This window comes from Pongo pygmaeus, chromosome 4 (assembly GCF_028885625.2).
Source record: "Pongo pygmaeus isolate AG05252 chromosome 4, NHGRI_mPonPyg2-v2.0_pri, whole genome shotgun sequence".
Taxonomy (NCBI): Eukaryota; Metazoa; Chordata; class Mammalia; order Primates; family Hominidae; genus Pongo; species Pongo pygmaeus.
This window is the reverse complement of record NC_072377.2, coordinates 113,873,685-113,893,628: the sequence shown is the minus strand read 5'-3', so window position 1 is coordinate 113,893,628 and position 19,944 is coordinate 113,873,685. Positions and strand designations below refer to the sequence as shown.

General features: G+C 36.9%; 1 protein-coding gene across 2 annotated transcripts in view; it reads right to left on the bottom strand.

Moving 5' to 3' along the window:
• Positions 1-19,944, bottom strand: part of MAN2A1 (mannosidase alpha class 2A member 1) — a 179,050-nt gene that overhangs the window by 142,908 nt on the left and 16,198 nt on the right. The window contains exons 2-3 of one of the 2 annotated variants that reach the window (XM_054487726.2): positions 11,516-11,770; positions 9,013-9,157 (exon numbers count right to left, since the gene is read on the bottom strand). In XM_054487726.2, the coding sequence (XP_054343701.1) occupies positions 9,013-9,157; positions 11,516-11,770 (400 nt within the window). Of the gene's footprint in view, positions 1-9,012; positions 9,158-11,515; positions 11,771-19,944 lie in introns of those variants that run through there. The other variant, XM_054487727.1, reaches the window with a different exon arrangement.

Genomic DNA, 19,944 nt, shown 5'->3' with positions numbered 1-19,944 from the left:
CTTCTAGATCACTGAGCTATTTCTCCAGGCAAGAGGAGAAGACCTATTTTTCTTTAGTAATTTATAACTTTGATTTATAACTTTTAAATGTTTAAACACAGGGTATGTGGGCCTCTGTGTACTTTGCCCCAGATCCTGCAAATTTTAGAAGCAGGCCTGAGCACACATACCACTCAAACTTAATCTAGTATCTACTGCAAACATATAAGAGCAAGAGTTCAATAAGTACTTGATAAGATGAATGAAAGGTATAGCCAAAAGGACTGGGAAAAAAGTACAAATGCAAATTTATTACTTCAACTAGAAATGAAACTAAAAATAATACAACACTATTAGCTTTAATATGTTCACTCTCTGTTCTGATGCTATACCTAATAATCATTGTCCATTATCTTTAAGTTTCCAAAATATTTACATTTTAAGAGGATCTGTCAGCCCTAAGATGATTAAAACACCCATCCCTAAGAAGGCACCCCGCTCCACAAAGCATTGTTTACACTGCTGTGGTTTTGATTGCTATAATAATGATTTTTTCTTTTCTTTTTATTTTTATTAATAATGATTTTTTAAAGTATATTAATTCCACTCAAAAGGTAAATAAGCACCAATCTTCAGGAAAACATGAAAAGTTTTTGAATAAAAAATAATTATATCCAGATAAATAATACATTGGTAATAAACAATTAACACATGCAACTTAAGCCTCAAGATTTTTTTTCCATTTCAATGTGATAAATATTCTCAAATTTTAAAATAAAGTTCATTAAAAACAGAAATATTCTTTCATCTAATAATTTATTTTCTTTTTTTAATTTTAGATCCAAGAGGTATATTTCTAGGTTTGTTCCATGGGTATATTGCATGATGTTGAGGTTTGGGCTTCTATTGATCCCATCACCCAAATAGTGAACACGGTACCCAACAGGTAGTTTTTCAACCCTTTGCCCCTTCCCTCTCTCCCTCCTTTCAGAATCCTCAGTGTTTATTGTTCTCATCTAGTAATTAAGGTATTTTCTATGAAAAAATGACGAACAGGTTTCTTCCATCACTCGTTAATCCTTCAGTATTCAACTGCAACTTCTAGTCATATACTTAGGGGGTAACATACAATCTTAAATGGTATTACTATCACTCAAATATGCTGCTGATTAATTTTAATTCCAACATTTCTATTATAAGTTAAGCTTGCTTTTCCTCCCTGATAAACTGTGAAAGAGTTTTAACTAACGTTCTGATTTATTCATTCAAACACGTACCTTGCATCTAATAAGGGCAAAGCAATAAAGCAAAGCTAAATGAAAACAGATTCTACAGAGAAAATATGAACAAAATGCCATGGAAATAAAGAAATGGTAAAGTCTTACCAAAAGAAAAGAAGAAAGATTCTTAGATTAGTCATCATCTGGAGAGAGAAAAAGGGTGGTAGTTCCAAATAGAGGGAAGAGCATATGGAAAAGACAGGAAGTTGGTTATGGCTGCATTGCAGGGTACATGATGCAAATATGGTGAGAAATAAATATAAAAATAGAAGTGGGAGACAGATTATTGAAAACCTTCTAAACCATTCCTGTTTCTTACAGAGAACTTTGGAGGGAGGACGTGAGGGATTTCTGACCTGCGCTTTCAAAAATAACTGTACTAAGTGTGAAGACTAAAAAGGCAAAGTAGAAGCAGAGAAAAAGAAAATGAGACCATTGCAAAATTCTGTAAAAAATGGTTATGGACTGCAGTGGAAACAAACAGAGGGAAATAAGAGGTCAAGGAGACAAAATGAAGAGAACTTAGTAATCGACTAAGTTTCCAAGAGAGGGTAAGAAGACAGTCACAGATGAAGCTGAGGCTTCCAGAGATCTATGAGACTTGGAAAACCTAGAAACCTGCTGATGCCTCTAAATGCTTTTGAACCCAGGTTTCCAAAATAATCTAACCTGTTTTTCCCAGTTGATTCAGTGTCATTTAATAGTTTTCTAAGCATATCAGCTTTAATTCAATGAAGTTGTTTGAGAGAGATCATTTTTTTAATCCATATGAAGATGCTGTCACTGGAAATTTTACCCCACACCAGAGGAACGTATTTGCATTATTGTTAGGACAGCAGGCGTTTTGTTCATCCTGCAGCCGTATACGTACAATGTCCAACTGTGACCCCTTATTATACTGCTTTTCTAAGTGCCCGTTAGAAGACCTGCATACTTTGTTTTCTCATAGCTGCAATTGTGTGATCAATCTCCAAGATAATTTCTAAATCTGTGCTAAAGCTTCTCCCCTCCCTTATTAATGATCCCATCTATGAGCATCTAACGCTGACTGACAGTACTTCAGGCATAGTAAGTCTTCCCCAAACAGAGCTTGGTTATTTGAAATAATGAGAAAACTGTCTAAAATATGACAGACACTGTTAGAAAGAAAAGTGACTTTCTTTGGTGGGTTACTCTTAGGGTACACGAGGGGGCTACTTAGCTTTAGACAAATACTGGGCAAATTATCAAAGTCTCTAAAAGAAACCAACTTAAAGGCTGGAAAATATTGCTAGGTACGGTGGCTTAAGTCTGTAATCCCAGCACTTTGGGAGGCCAAGGCGGACGGATCACTTGAGGTCAGGAGTTCAAGACCAGCCTGGCCAACATGGTGAAACTCCATCTCTACTAAAAATACAAAAAAAAATAGCTAGGCACTGTGGCGTGTGCCTGTAATCCCAGCTACTCAGGTGGCTGAGGCAGGAGAATTGTTTGAACCTGGGAGGCAGAAGTTGCAGTGAACCGAGATCGCACCACTGCACTCCAGCCTGGGCAACAGAGCAAGACTCCATCTCAAAAAACAAAACAAAACAAAACAAAACAAAAGCTGGAAAATATTGCTTGTAAATCACTTTCTAATTGTAGAAAATGTGGCAATGAGGAAAACCACTCACTATCTCATGTACTAATATAGTATTTAGGGACAGAGACATTCATTTCAATAAAGATAAACCAGAAAAATCAGAAGGAAAAGAAGGATAGGAGATAGTGCAGTGAGATGTCCACTTTTGCAAGAGAGCTGAAAAAAATCTTTTTTATGGTTAATAATACTAAAGTAGTTGACATTTGGCTTGGAAATACTTAAAAGACTTCCCTCCTATATGTTTAGCCTGTGGTTTCAGAAGAATTATCCAAAAAAGGCAATATATTAAAAACTGTTACAAGTACTGGTTCTGGAAAAAGATCACTTGATTTCAAACCTAGCCCTGCCATGAACAGATCACTTATGCTCTCTCCTGCCACTTCTCCCACATCTACGAAGTGAGGGTAATTACAGACTCTGTCATAAGGTTGCTGAAAGGAGTAATGGATGTGATATATGTAAAATGCCCAGAATAGTGCACAGAACATAATAATTCCCTAAGTGTTAGTAATTATTTGTATTACCAGGGCACTGGAGAGTTTTGAAGCACCCAGGCTTGAAAGACAGACAAAGGTAACTGAAACTGAGGAGAAAGAAGAGCTATTTAATGATCATCTACATTTCTCAGCAGCTGCTTAACATATGTGCTCCTCAAAGAATAAAGTCCAATGAGAGACCAAACCATCTATTCTTCCTCTAAAACGGAATCTCAATACATACATTTTAGAGATCTCTAAAAACAGAATTCTAGATAGCCATATAGAGCCATTTAACTCTTAAGTGCTACAATTTTCTTAACAATTAAGGTTGTCAGATAAAATGCACAGCCAAGTTGAATTTGAATTTCAGATAAACAACAAATAAATGTTTAGTATAAGCATGCTGCATGTGATATTTGGGACACACAAACACACACACACACACACACACACACAAACTATTCATTGTTATTGAAAATTCAAGTTTAACTGAGCATTCTGTATTTTTGTTTGCTAAATCTGACAACCCTATTAACAATCCAAAGTCCAGATAAATGTGTTAAATTGGCTAATGCCTACAACGCAAGAAGAAAAGAAATAGAATAATTTGAACTAAATAAAGTATCTTAAGAGGCAATAAAGTATCTTAAGAGGCAATAAAAAGAGGTAAATGGAAAAAACACAGATTTTACAATCAGGCAATCCTGAGCTTCAATTCACCAACCTCTGAGAATTTATAATTAAATTAACTGACTTTGAACAAATTACCCTAACTTAGCCTCGCTGCCCTCACCTGTGAAATGTGGCTTAATTTACCACTTTTCAGGATTAAAGAATTACACAAACTAAAAAATAACAAAGACCTGCAACTCCCCTGATGCCGTACAGGCAATAAATGCGAGATCTCAGTTGTTCCGCATACAATTTTAGCTCCAGAAACTAAAATTTCCCATCATGGCAGCCAAAATCAAACAATCCACTTTACCCTGCAGTAGCTAAACCAAATAAAGTACTCTTTGAACAGTGTTCACATACAACTTCTCCTTCCGATGACCATCTCATTCTGATCAGTAAAGTTCCTTTAGCAACCAGACTTCTAAGTCTCCACCACCTCTCATCAAGTTTGTCCAACCTGCAGCCCATGGGCTGCATGTGGCCCAGGACGGCTTTGAATGCATCTCAACATGAATTTGTAAACTTTCTTAAAATATTATGAAATTTTTTTGCGATTTTATTTTTTAGCTCATCACCTATTGTTAGTGTTAGTGTATTTTATGTGTGGCCCAAGACAATTTTTCTTCCAATGTGGCCCAGGGAAGCCAAAAGATTGGACACTCCTGATAGAGACATTAACCAACTATGGCTGACCAGAACTGTTTTCAAATTCTAACTATACTTGAAAATATTTGAATATAAATATTTGAAAATATTACACTGATTTCCTCATGTTTTTATTCTTTTTTTACAAACTTTTTTAGAGGATACATAATTATCATAATACTAAATGCAAACATCTGTCTCTTAATTTTACACACACAAAAAAGCAAAAAGTCCTAATCACCCTCTGAGTCAATAGAAAGTTCTACAAAATAATTGCAAATGTACAAAAGAAAATTATTTTCCAGTGTAACTCTTGGGCCTAGGTCTTCCTACTATTTTAGAGTCATACCACAAGGGGGATTATTTTCTAATGTTCATTTCACAAATTGCTTAACTAACAATATGCTGTCCAACCTTCCATTTAGTATACCTTATCTTCTCTCCACACACTGTGACTTCTTTGAAGTAAAATTAACCAAATATTTCAGCAGTTTAACTAGTGGGAAGCAAAGAATTAAGATTGTAGATACAAAGGTGCTGTAATTGTGTTTTAATCAGCTTATTAAATACAACATGAACATGTATCAATCAACTAACATTTAATTTCATGGTCTATGATTCAAAACTTTCAAAAGCATAACAGTACAAAGTTATCAGCATTTACTTCACGATTCTTTTCCATTTCAGTTTTTACTCATGTAAAACACTTAAATATTTTATGACAATTGTTACATCTTTTCACAGACTGTAACATAATTTGGAATTTTATTAAAATACAACCATATTTTGAAATTTACCTTTTCTCGAGAGAGATTACCAACTCAGTCCAAAAAGAAAAATATCTATATATAGAAAAACACAGCAACATAAATTCACAAAGTTGGGGAACTAAATAGAGAAAATTTTTTAAAATCTATTTCAAGTATTTCTATTCCCAATAGACAGAAATCCACCAATGAAACAAACGACTATGCTAAAGCTTGTTTTAAATTGTTGCTGCAGAAAATGCAAACAAATCTCTATAAATCTCATTTAGAAAGAACACTGCCTAACTGCACATTCATTTAGGAGTATTATACAAAGATTTCCCATTACAGAGTCACATTTTGACTTGGAGTGTATGTGAACACACTTTTCTCTTTTTCCTCCATTAAAAAGAATGGCTTTTCATGATGTGAATAATTCAGTTTTTCACAGAATAATTTGTTTGTCAATATTTTACTTTTGTTAAGGAATAGTGAAAATTATTAAGTCAGTGGATTCTTCTCTCTAGCATTTTGCTTGACAGCAAAAATCACTGTAGTTTTAAAAGGTTTGTTTCTGACAATTATTTTTTCCAAGTGCAGAAGGGTTTGAGAGTCAGGGTCATTAACATCTTTTACTAAGCCAAAAAGATTCAGTTATAGTTACTAGGATATCAAAAGAGATTATAGTCAGGAATACTTACTAGGGATGTCTACTCAGAAGATGACCTACTAACTAAGCAGGAATAGTAATGCAAACAAACAAAAAAAAATCTAAAAATCAAGGGCAATCCCTGCCCTCAAAGAGCTTATTATTGCCTGTTTTTAGTACATAAAATTACAAAAGAGTACTTTAAATAAGTTTGTTTGTTTTTTTTTTTTTTAAGAATAGAAATAAGTAGCCATCAGGAAGGAGGGAACTTAAAAGAAAAGCCTAGGCCAAAGATTAAGTCAAATGTTTCATCCTAGTTTGAAGAGTCAGATTCATTAGCTCATTAACTTATTTAACCAAACTCTAATGACTCAGTACTATGTGCCAGTTATGATTCTAGGCATTCCCAACGCAGCAGTGAATAAAACAAAGTTCTAGCCCTTAATGAGCAACATTCTAGTGAGGAGACTAAGTAAAAGTGCCGTAAATGTTTACATCTGCGAAGACCTGCAAGCGTGGAGGTGTGTGTGTGCAGTATGAGTATGTGGTGGAGGGGCTTCGAGAAAGGTCAAAGAGGTCTTATTTATTTGGCAATTATTCTATATGCCAAGTGTTCAGCTAGGCCATGAGGAGAGTGTGTTTAATAGGAGGCATATGTTCTTTGCCGCTAGAATTTACTTTAGTGGGAGATCCAGGTAAATTGTCAGGAAAGTATTCTGGTGCCCCTTGTTAGCTGTATAACCTGGTAACACCTTCATCGTGAATCATGGCACTAACCTTCATGGGTATGCACTAAATGTTTGTAAAACATTTGGCATTCTGCCTGGTAAACCATAGATTTTATTATTACAGTTAAGTGCCCATGTATGGAATAACAAGAAATGAGATTGGTGAGAATTAAAAGTGGCAGAAAAAGGGAAAGAATAAAGGTCTTTTAAAAAATCAAGAAAAGGGAAGAAGTGGGCTTCATATGAGGAAGACTCACAAGACACACTTCGAAGTATATTTATAAGCCTACAAGGAAGATTATACTATGGAATCACATCACTCTCCCAATTAAGTAACAAGAATTAAACTAAACATGATTGGCAGAAAGAGAAGGGAGAACAATTTAGATATTACAAGTGGCTCTGCCACCATTTCACTCAATAATTGAATATTCAAGTGATTATGAGATTTATAGAGAAAAAAAATCTGCAGTGCCATAAGCCATCTAGATCCTACATTAAGTGGGAGCACCTCACCTCACTGAGTGTGAGTCTAGTAATCAAAGATACGTGTTTTTCATATGCATCCCCTAAATGCAAATATACTAACTAATCTGCACTCAAGTGAATAAATAGCAAAGAAATTTGGATTAGATGTAATTTTCATCACCTTTTATAATTACTTTATAACTAACCCTGGCTTAAGATGCTACTCCACCTGTATGATCTCCATTTTACAGATACACAAATCAATGTGCCCAAGGACACACAGGCAATACACAGCAGAGCCAAGATACCCGCCTCATTCTGCCTAGCTCCAAATCCCTGAAGTCTTTCCATGATGCCCAGCCTTCCCTGAGTTTTTATTTAAAAGCTACAGGCTAAGATTAAGGAGAAAGACAATCTAAAATATATATGAGGAAAACATAACACTAACAGGTATATGTAGGAAAAGATAAAGACATTAAGATCAAAGATAGGGAAATCAAGTCAGAAGGTGAGGTGTAGTAACTGCTCATCACAAATTTCCAGAATATTGATTTCATACATTTTACATGTCAGTGCATACTAAATATTGAAGTAGTCTAGAAATCCAAGCATTTCAATATCCAAGCTTGCAGACTACCTCTCACATCCAAAAGCAGCACACACGCACAAAAAAAATGCTTCACTAAATCATGTGTCCAGACCTAAAGTAACATATTTTGTTGTCTTCAAAATAGAAAAATAGGAATATCTGCCAATAAACTAATGGGGAAAAAATGTAAGTAGAAGATAAATGAATGTTGGAAGCAAAGAAAAAAACCTTCAAATTATTAGGTTACCAGTGCTTCTGACAGTAATCATGAAATTGAGATATTAAGAAAAGTAACACACTCCTTCAAAATAAGTCTTCGGAAATACACCCCCCTCTCCAATCCCCACAAAAAAAAATGCTGCAACTAAATTCTCTGTGACTGTGTACTCAAACCAACAAATATGTATATCAAATCCTATGTCCCATTATAATTGAAACAATTTCCCCTCATCTTGGAGGGGTGGGGTCGGGGTGGGGAAGGGAGGAATCTGTGGCCCCAATAAATAAACGCCATCATATGTAGAAACAATAATGATAGCAGCTACTGTTGTGCCATACATGATTCTTTCGCTTTGCACCCTATTGAAACAGATACTACTATCCTCATTCTACCAGGAAAAAAACTTGGTCTCAGAGGGATTAAGTAACTTGCCTAAAGTCATCTAACACTGACAAATACAGAGAGCTGAGACTCACATTTGTATGTGCCTGAAACCAATCAACACCAAGGTTCTTAAAGCATTTAATACTGCTTCTCTATTTTAAAGATTCAAACTTTCCCATAAGTATTCTGCCTTTTCTAAAAGTAGACTTCATAGACATAAAATAATTCTCCTATGCAATATTTTTTAAAAAGTTACTAAATTGAACAAGCAGTCTCTTAAAACTGTATACTGTTTTGTCCCCAAAGGCAAACCCTTCTTTTTTGTTTATTACCATTTCATACTGCACAGATACTATCCTTGAGTGGCACATAAACTGACAAAATGAGAACACTAAAACATAATGACACATAAAAGGAATATATTAATGTTAAAAGTCAGAGAATAATGTCTCAAAAATTTGAGAAGTGGCCTCTACCAGATTCTCATTAAAAGACTTTAGGCCTAAAGGAACGTAATAACCTCCTGTTTTTTTGAAGCGCAAATTTTACCTGGGTCATTATGGGAATGAGGCACCACAAAGACTTGAAGGGGTTCAGTGTCCCATTCATTAGATTCATAAGTAATGTCAAATCCTTGCTTCCAAACTCCACCATCTGGATTGTCAAAAGAAATTAGACTGTAAACATCCAACATCTAAAAATGTAAAAGAAAAAAAATTAAAGTTTAACCATTATTAATTTAAATTTAATGTTGGTAAATATTTGCTCAAAATTATTCACTGCTATACTCTGCATATATATTTTATAAAATAAAACTATTTCTGTAGACATTAATTGAGGAGTTTAGAGTAGAAAATATTTTATCACCATTCAAAGGCTTGAAATGCAATTTGTGCTACAAAACTACCCTGATAAATAATCCCTCCCATCTGCTTCTAATAAAAAAAAAGTTCATTCTATTCCTTCTTCTCCTACTTTACTTCCAAAACAATTTAATAGAAATTCATAGAAAAAGAACCAAGAAAAAAATTTCTGATGAAATTTGATTATGACCAGATATTTCAGCATTTTCAAAAACAGTTCTGAAAATGATATTTTACTTTGAGCTATCTTTATAGTAAATCTCATGTATATTAAAAATCTATGCCTGAATGAAAATATATCTATCTATAGCTATTCTTCCATGCAGCATATGTTATATCTACCTATCTTATCCTAGAAGTAAAACTACAACAGGGTCAACCAGGCATAATCATCTAAATACTGAGAAAAATTTTAAAATTGAGATTTAGCTTTTATGTATCCTATTGTTTTCTAGCTTTTCAATGCAGTATTCCTTCTGGCTAATAATGTTTGGATGCAAAGGAAAAAACAGTAGGAAAAAAACTAAAACTTTACTTTTGTTCTTCATTGTCTCTATAATACCAAATGTGACAACACAACCAAACAACCTTTTGTAAAATTTAAATTATGTTAAAACTCGACTGCAAAAATCACATCCAAATATATAAATAAGTTACAAAAAATAATTTAAAGGCCAAACAAATTATATAAAAGTCAATACAAAGTATTTTAAGCCAATAATATTTCTCTCCCTATGGAATATATGACTTTAATAAATAAAATAAAATCTTCCCAAGGATGAGCTGACAAATCTTTGGAAACGAGCTGGGCAGGAGGATGTGTTAGCAGTGTCTGTTTCTTCCTTCAGTCCTGCAGCTCTCCCAGTACCCCCCTGACTTGCTCTGCCTGACTTCCATGGTTGCTCTGCAAGTCCTTTCTGTCCAGCCCAGATTTAGACCACACAACAAAAATAATTTGTTTTTTGTTTGTTTGTTTGTTTTTTTGCTGTTCCCTTATCATGGATGACAACAAGGCTAGGTACTCAAGAAGTACTCAACAAAAAACTAAATAAAGCCAAACCTCACAGAAACGGCTATCCCTGTAAGCACAGGATTCTGATCCTATCAGAATCTGGCTACTCTAGCTGATGAGGTAGCAGGTGCAAGACCTGGCCAGCTCCACTGTCCCCAGCTTCCAGCTTGGCCTATGAGCCACGACCTCAAGATCATATCATGTTCTCTGCCCTCAGCAGTTAGTGGAAAGTACATATTCGAAAACGAGGCCAGAAGCCAAATAATTTTGTCCAACTTTAAAATATTTACCCCTTAGGATCCTTCCCCCAAAATCCAGTTTCTGGTCTAAGGCACAAGGTTAAACACAGCCTTGCCCTAATTTGCAGAGCCAATGTGAGTGAAACGCTCTGAGTTTAAGAAAGGCAGAAGTCCTTTCTAACGCTGGTTTTCGACTCCATTGCCCTCTATAATAGCGCTGTCCAAGAGAAATATAATACAAGCCAAATTTTAATTTTCTAGTAAAACAAAGCAGTTGAAATTAATTTTAAAATTTCATTAATCCAGTATATCCAAAATATTATCTTAACACATAATCAATATATAAATGAATTAAGATATCTTGCACACTAAGTTTGAAACACTGTGTGTGTACATTACACTTATAGCACATCTCAAGCCACATTAGTCACATTTCAAGTGCTCAGTAGCCACATGCAGACAGGGGCTTCCATACTGGAAAGTACAGCTCTAGAATATTTCCCTTCCCTCTTGCAAAAGGATATTAAGAAAAAAAAAAAGTCTAACCTTACTTTGTACAAAAGCTATAATGTACAACTGATATATAATAAGAACATGGATTTTCTTGTATTCTCCAAAGGAAGGTAAAAAAAAATCTCTGGCAAAATTTAAACCTCTAAAGGTTTTCAACTATTACAGAAAATAAGACCTGAAAAGCATACAAAAAGACTGTATTCACATAAGTGTAAAATAGTAAGATAAACTGAGAAAAATAGAATTATGGAATTTTATCACTAAACAGAACATTAACGTTCATGTGACTAATCAAAATACTTTACAAAAAGAGAAACTAGAATCCAAAGAGTTTAAGCGACTTACCAAGTCAGAACAGACATCAGGTCAAATCTTAAAAAGAACAAAAAAAAAGGCCAGTGATTATTAACGAATGTATACATTACCTGCACATCTGAATTGTGACTTCCACTTTGTGAAGCAAACAGACAGTCTGCAGTGTCAACTGAGAGGGATAATTGTGAGGGCAGAAGATGTGAGCCAGCACCTTGGCTGAAATTGCTTTGTGAACTTTTCGGACCATCCTCCACAGACTCACTCAAATTGATGACTGAGTCTCTAATATTTGAGATGATCTCATTATTCTCAGCTAGCAAACGCTCCAAATGGTCTATTTTTTCTTGCAACATTGAGAGCTGGCCCTACAATAAAAAAGAAAAAGGCAGCTATATGAAATACTAATATAGATCTGCTGAGGCATACACATTTTTTTTTTTTTTTTAATTATGTGGTTGCCTACGAGGGCAGCCACTCACCCTTCACTTTCCACTTTTATAAGTGGGATCGCAGAAAGCATGAACAGCTGGCAGGGTTGAAACACCAATTTACAGCAGAAAATCTTCTCCACGGCTGCAATCTTTGCTTAATCATATTTTAAGACGTGCAACAGAAAGACCAAAAATATTTTGGGAAATATTTCTGTTCCCCCCAAACTCAGTCCTAAAAGATCTTTGGGTCCCTGGAATCATTGTACAACAGCATATTATATTCAGGTATGAAATTTTTAATTTAAGTATAATTGACTGGAGTTACTCACAAGGGTCAAAAAAGTATGAACTTCAAAAAGATCATTCCATCTCAATCCCTTAACACTAGTGGATAATCCTAAATAAGAAATATCATCTATGGAAAAATCAATTAGTCAATTCAGCCATAAGCATGAACATCTCCCAAGTAACCATACCCTCAGTCATTCAGTCTGCTTTTGCTATACTGTGTGTCTTAAATTTTTTTCATTGATCCTCACATTAAGAGGGTTACCATCTCTGCAACATAAACCTCGTTATACAAAATAATACCTCACCTTATGAGAGCAAGGACAATCTTTACCTTGTTCACCCCTATATCCTGGGTTCCAAGTACATAGAAGGTACTCATTTATTTGTCAAATGGCCCTCATATTTCTGAAACTCAACAATAATTCTTTAGTGAATGGCCACTGTGTCAGGCATGTAAGCTAGGAAGACATGCATAAGATATGGGCCCCTGTCTGAACACACAAGGTGATGTTATAACTAGCAAAAGCCTCAAAAAACCCACATTAAGGTTTTAAAAAACTATATGCATGGTGAACAAACAACTCTGGATACTCATTACCAGGAAATAACAGGAAAGCAAAAAGGAAAGTGGGAAGAAGGGAAAAGAGAAAAGGATAGAAAATATCCAATGCCCAAAAGTAGGGGACTGGTCAAACTATAGATTCATTATCATGGAAGGGATGTCGGCCACTGAAAATTTAGAAATATAAATTGTTTTAAAATAGAAATGTAAGGAAAGGTATTTTCAGAAGATAAAGTAAGGAAAGGTATTTTCAGAAGATAAAGTGGTGAAAAGGCAGTTTAAAAATAGTATGTATGGCATGATATGCTTTAGGAAAAAATATGAAAGACCATATAACACACAAGATTTAAGGGTTATACTCACAGGTTATTGGTCATTCAACAAGCGGAAGGGGAGAAGTTAAGAGACTGAGATCTACCAAGAAAAGGCCAATCATTTGAGCAAACTATGCCAGAATTAGCAGAAGTCCGAAGAGACTGCAACAGATTTTGGAATAAAAAAAAAAGTAGCCAAAATTGGCAGCAAATCACTGGGGGTGGCAGTGGTTGGGGGCAATACAACACTAGGGGTGAATATCTACAGCCTGATGTTAGAGAAGAAAGGAGCACAAGACAGCCATGTGCCTTCTCAGACCTGAAAGATGGTCTCACAGGCCTCTCTACTTAGAAGCACGTAACAGAAAGAGCCCCCTACACATTAAAACTATAGTCCTTTAAAGGCAATTGTCATCTCTAAGATGGGGTGGGGTGATATGTCACCACAAGATAGAACTCTAAAGCCTGTTTATCAGCATACACAGAGACAAGAAAAAGTTTTAGCACAGTTCCCATCCTGAAAGACAAGCCCCACTGCCCTAGTGAAAGGCAAGAGAGGGAGCACACATCACTTTACAACTGGAAATGGCAAAGCAAAGGAAACGAGAGACGAGTGCAACACTAGTTCAGGGCTCAAATACAGAAGCTAGTTGAACCATGTAGATTCCAGATCCTCAGAGCTGTCAAGCAGTATCGTCCTATAAACCTTTACACTCTTCTTTCTAAGTGCACATCAACATTGGTTACGAGTGATTCTCCATGAAAAGACCAAAGGGGATCCCTTGGCATAACCCAAAGTTCAACCCAAAGAAGCTAAAAATATTTGAGTCAGGTACACAGCTGATGAATCTGTATATATTTTCCTAAATACATATGCTATCAAAGGCTGTCTGAAATAGGAGAAATGCTTTTCTTCACTTATCACAACACCACAGACTGCAGCTTTTGAAATCCCTTCTGATAGATTCTGTTGAATAATTCCAATACTGAAGATACAAATTTACCACAGCAGGTAATGGTAAATCAAGTTACTCTTATTACAAGCAGTATTAGAACATGTTGATTCATCTCACCAGCAGTACAGCTACACATCTCCATAAAATAAAACATTACCTTAATCTAAAATGCCATCATCACAGAGCTTTTAAAGATACCACATTTTGTCCGGGCACGGTGGCTCATGCCTATAATCCCAGCACTTTGGTAGGCCAAGACGGGTGGATCACCTGGTCAGGAGTTCCAGACCAGCCTGGCCAACATGGTGAAACCCCATCTCTACTAAAAATACAAAAATTAGCGGCTGAGCGCGGTGGCTCACGCCCATAATCCCAGCACTTTGGGAGTCCGAGGCGGGCAGATCACCTGAGGTCGGGAGTTTGAGACCAGCCTGGCCAACATGGAGAAACCCCGTCTCTACTAAAAATACAAAATTAGCCAGACGTGGTGGCAGGCGCCTATAATCCCAGCTACTAGGAGAACCGCTTGAACCCGGGAGGCGGAAGTTGTGGTGAGCCGAGATCGCGCCATTGCACCCCATGCTCGGCAACAAGAGCGAAACTTCGTCTCAAAAAAAATAGACAAATAATAAAAAAATAAAAATTAGCTGGGTGTGGTGACACGCACCTGTAGTCCCAGATACTCAGAAGGCTGACGCAGAAGAATTGCTTGAACCTGGGAAGCAGAGGTTGCAGTGAACCAAGATCGCATCACTGCACTCCAACCCAGGCGATAGAGCGAGACTCCGTCTCAAAAAAAAAAAAAAAAAAAAGATACCACATTTTATCTTATACTTACAATATTACAATACTACAAACTTCATACATGAGTGCCCACATTTCTCCAGATCTTTCTGTACTTTGAGGAAAAGATCATTTTAGAGCCATATACACAGCAAAACTGCCTATAGCTCAACAAGTACACACTGAATAAGAAGACAATCCTTCCTGGGAATATTTTTATTATGGCTTTGGTCCCATAATCCATGGATAAGAGTATTATTCAAAATAAACATTAGAGATAGTTCATGAAAAAAGGATCCTACAGCCATTAAAGATGATTTTCAATCTCATTTAGCTTTAAATATATCATTAATGATCAGAACCTGGAATTCTGTACTGAATTAAGCACATGGAGAAAATTATGGCCTAGGGATATACGCACACAATGGTCTAAAGAACATCATTTTTAAAATTATATTATGCAGTGGAATAAAGTCTTCCTCCAAAGAGGTGAAATTCTTGAAATGAACACCCTCATAAGCAAATTCTGTACATGTGACAGAGAAGAGTGGAATGACCTTAAAAGGATGCACTTGTAGTTTGCATTAAGGAAACAGAAATCATAGATAATGCTTCAATTATGCTGAGAAGTCTAAGAATACTGATAGTAACATTGAAAAAGACAATTTTCTGTAGGGCAAGAAAATCACTTATGAGAAAACTACTTTATTCTTTGATTTGCTAATCAGTTCTACAGGGAGGCCACAGCATTGCACTGCTCAGGAGTGGGGAAGGAGGTCATGATATTTGATTTACTCCGCTTTTAGTGAAAGAGAAAAACCAAGCAAAAAATCACAAATCAAAGACCTTTGAGAGAACAAATTTACAGTCTACCACAAGGTAGAACAGGATCAGTACCCACTCAGTCCTATGAACAAAATCAATCAATGTGTATCTACAGCTAAATCCGGAAATTTATTACATAATTATTTGCCTCAAATAGGACACTACCCGCTGGGTATTGGCCTCACTGTGATCCTTCCAGCATGGCTGAATCTGTATATCTTCTCCTGCCTTCCTGGAAAAGTGTGTGCCTTTCCTTCTCCCTGCTTCAAAGGCCAACCCTCTGCCGAGCAACAATCCCATTTATCTCAACTGCTCCAAGGCTTTGTTCTTTGCCCTTTTGATTAAACCCTCTCAATATTGCTCAATCAAGTTCCACTTCTAAAAGCAACTCATTCTCAGTAATGTAACATGTTCTATTAGATCAAACTATACGAAATTGCCATTCTCATAGGTAAAACATAGTCAAATATCACCAATTTCGTAAGGTTGAACTTAATATTTATTATATGCTATGTACATCTAAAAAAGTCAAACTCCTGTGCTTCCACCCTCCTGTGCTTAACCCCATGTGATGGTTAATTTGGGGTTCAACTTGACTAGATTAAAGAATATCCAGATAGCTGGTCAAACACTGATTATTCTTCAGCGCTTCAGCAGGCACTGGGCCCATCCTTTATCGACTCAAAGTGAAACCCAGGTGGTTTAGCAATTCATTAGAATTATTGAGCTGCCCCAGGTGTATCTGTGAGAGTGTTTCCAGAGGAGATGGTGTGTGAGCGAACTAAGTGGAGAAGATGTGCCCTAAATGTGGCAGTCACCATCCAATCAACTGGGAGCCCAGATGGAATTAAAAGGCAGAGAAAGGGCAAATTCTCACCCTCTCTCTCTAAGAGCCTGGCCGCTCTTCCTCTCCTGCCATTGGATGTCAGAACTCCAGGTTCTCCAGCCTTTAGACTCCAAACTCACACCAGTGGTCCCTGGGCTCTTGGGCCTTCCACCTTGGACTGAGCTCCACTATTGGCTTCTCTGGTTCTAAGGCCTTCAGACTTAGACTAAGTCCTGCTACCAGCTTCTCTGGTTCTCCAGCATGCAGATGCAGATGGCCTATAGTGGAACTTCTCAGTCTCCATAATCAAATAAGCCAATTCTCCTAATAACTCCGCGTGTGTGTGTGTGTGTGTGTGTGTGTGTGTGTGTGTGTGTGTGTGTCTCCTATCAGTTCTGTCTTTCTGGAGAACCCTGAATAAAACATCTTACATTCCCATTCTGGAGAACCCTGAATAAAACATCTTACATTCCCATTCCCCTCCAAGGTCCCAACCACTTCATGTACCGGGATTATCAAAAGTTTCTCTCTACTCATTAACCCCCTTCCTTACAAACTACCATTCATTCATCTGCCCATTACAATCAGCACCTGCTCACCACTCCGCCAAAACTGACCTTGTAAAGTTCCCAAAGACTCCCATGTTTCAAGCCTGATGAAAAGCACTCTGCCCTTACCTTATCCATCATCCCAGGGAGTATTAGGGACAATGGAACACTCCTTCCCTCTGGAAACGTTTTCTTTACTCATTTCCAGTACAACATGCCCTAGGTTTTCCTCCTGCCAACTGTTTATCAGTCTCCTTTGCTGGCTCCTTCTCTCCTAACCTCTAAATGTTAGAGCACCTCAAGGTTAGCTTCTTGAGCCTCTTACCTCTCTATACTCTCTTACATGATCTCATCCACTCCATGATTTAAATTCCATGATGTCTCCCATATTTGTAACTCCTGCTGAAACCTCACCCCTGAAAAAACAGACCCATATATTCAAATGCCTACCTGATGCCTCAAATTGGCTTTCAAACTTAAGTCCAAAAATCATCCTCCTCAAAAAGACACCTACAGTCCTCAGATCTCCAGTAAAAGGCTTTAATCTCTACTTAGTTAGGCACCCTCAAAATCAAAACATTGTACACCACAGTCAGTAAGGACTGAATATCTCTTTCTCTCAACTTAGCTTCACCTTCATCTTATCTCCATTCCAAGCCAGCTCCTCCCCACCCTACCCTAAAACCTTTATACATGGTCCCTGTTGACATAATGCTTCAACTCTCATGCCAAACGTCACCTCTGCATAGCCTTCTCCAGCCAGTCTAAAACAGGCCTCCTCATGTTATGGTTTATCTCAATTTATTTTTTGTTTCCTCCACAGTGTTATTACAATTATCTATTTTATTCATGTATTGCTTCCCTCTTTCCCTCACTAAATGAATCCCTATATTGACAACAGGCACCATAGCTGTTTTACTCAATGTACTGTACCCTGATGCCTACCTACCTAGCACACAGCAGGACCTTAGGTATTTATTGGGAGAAAAAAAGGAAGGAAAGAAAGAAAAATGGCATGTAACGTTTTTTTCTAAGTATTCAGTGTTTTGGCATATAAACCCACACCAAAAATAATACAAATAAAAACAAAACACACTATTTTTGAAGAAAGAAAATCCAAAAGAAGTCTTCACTGCATCCCAAAAAGTAGGTAAGAATGGGAAGGAAAGAGCTAATTAATAGGGTGGTTTTCATGGGCTGTCTGGGAAATAATATAGAATGGGACCCACGTTGGCCACAGGATTTCAACCATGACCTGGTGAATAGAATACAGTATGTGGCTCCCTTTCTAGAGCAAAGATTATGGATTCTGTATAGTCCAATCAAAAGTTTTCCATTTTCACTACCATCACTAACCTGGCTCAAGAGACTATTATTTTCACCTCTTGTGGGGAGTGAAGGAAGTTTGGAAAAAGAACCCCAAGATAATTCTGGACTATTTCCTATCATGGTAGTGATATAAGATCTGCACTCAACCAAATCAAGTTTCTAGTTATAAGAGCTGTAGAAGATATATATGTTTATAATATACGCACCAATAGTAGCATTCAAAAGAAACAAAACTTTACCCCAAAGTGTATGCATGTATCTGAAACTTAGGATCTATACCACCTTTCATTTACGTTTTTTTTTTTCCTTCAAATCTAATTCTGTTAGATTCAACATATCACTCCAACACATCAAGTTCTTTCTGGACTCTGATTATGTCATCAAATGTGCCCACCATGTAAGAGCAAAGATTACCTTTATCTTTAATGACATCCTTCACCAGATAAAGGTGAAAGCAATTCAGCTTAATGGCTAAGCATTGGCTCCTGTTCAGGCTATCTGGCTTTCAATACTAGTTTCCGCACTTATTGGCCATGCAATCTTGGGGAAGTAACTTAATCCTGGGCCTCAGTTTCTCATGGACAAAATGCAGATACTAATACCCACTGCTTGGAATGGCTGTGCAAGAATTTAGCACAGGACCTGCCAACAAGTAAGCAGTGAAGAAAGTATTATTGCAGCTGCTGCTACATAGTAAAAGTATGGCTTTTGAAAAATCACTTTGAAGGGTACTACAATATGCACCTCCAGATAGTATGCATCATAATTAAGAACAGACTCTGAAGCCAACCGAAACTTGAATTCTGGCACCACTACTTACTGGCTATGTAACTCTGGGCAAGTTCAAAGTTACATAACTTCTCTGTGCCACAGTTTCCTCATCTGTAAAATGGGGAGAATTAATAATACCTAATTCATAGGGTTGTTATGTGGATTAGTTAGTATATGCAAGTAAATTTAAATAGTGCCTGGTGCAGTAAGCAGAATAATGTTTAGTCAAAGATGTCCCTGTCCTAATAATCCCTGAAATCTGTGAATACCCTACCTTACATGACAAAAGGAATTTCATTGATGTAATTAATTTTAAGGCTTTCAGATGGGAAGAAAACCCTAGAATATCTGAGTAGGCCCAATGTAATCATAAGAGAAAAGAGGAAAATGGAAGAGTCAGGCCAGAGAGGGAGATGTGAGGACACAAGAAATCAGAATGATGCTATTGCTGGAAGGCAGCCTTGAGCCAAGGAATGCACTCAGCCTCCAGAAGCTGGAAAAGGCAGGGAAACAGATTCTCCCCTGGAGCTCCAGAAGGAATGCAGCTCTGCAGACATCTTTATTTTAGGCCAGTAGGGCCTGTTTCAGACTTCTGACCTAAAGATCTGTATGATAACACATTTTTCTTGTTTTACGCCACTAAGTTTGTGGTGATAGCAGCAATAAGAAACTATACTTAGCAAATAGTTGGCCCTATAAAAATAAAGCTTATATTTTTATGCTTAGTCCTTTTTAGAGAAATTCTTGCCCAAATCTCCATCATCAGAGCTGGAGAGCCATGACCCTAAGGAGCTGTGAGCCCAAGCAATGGAGGGTGAGGCCGTGCAACCTCATAAACTGTCTCCCGGGGCATAATTTGGTCTAACAAGGCTCTACACCTAACTTTGAATAAAGGAGTTAAGA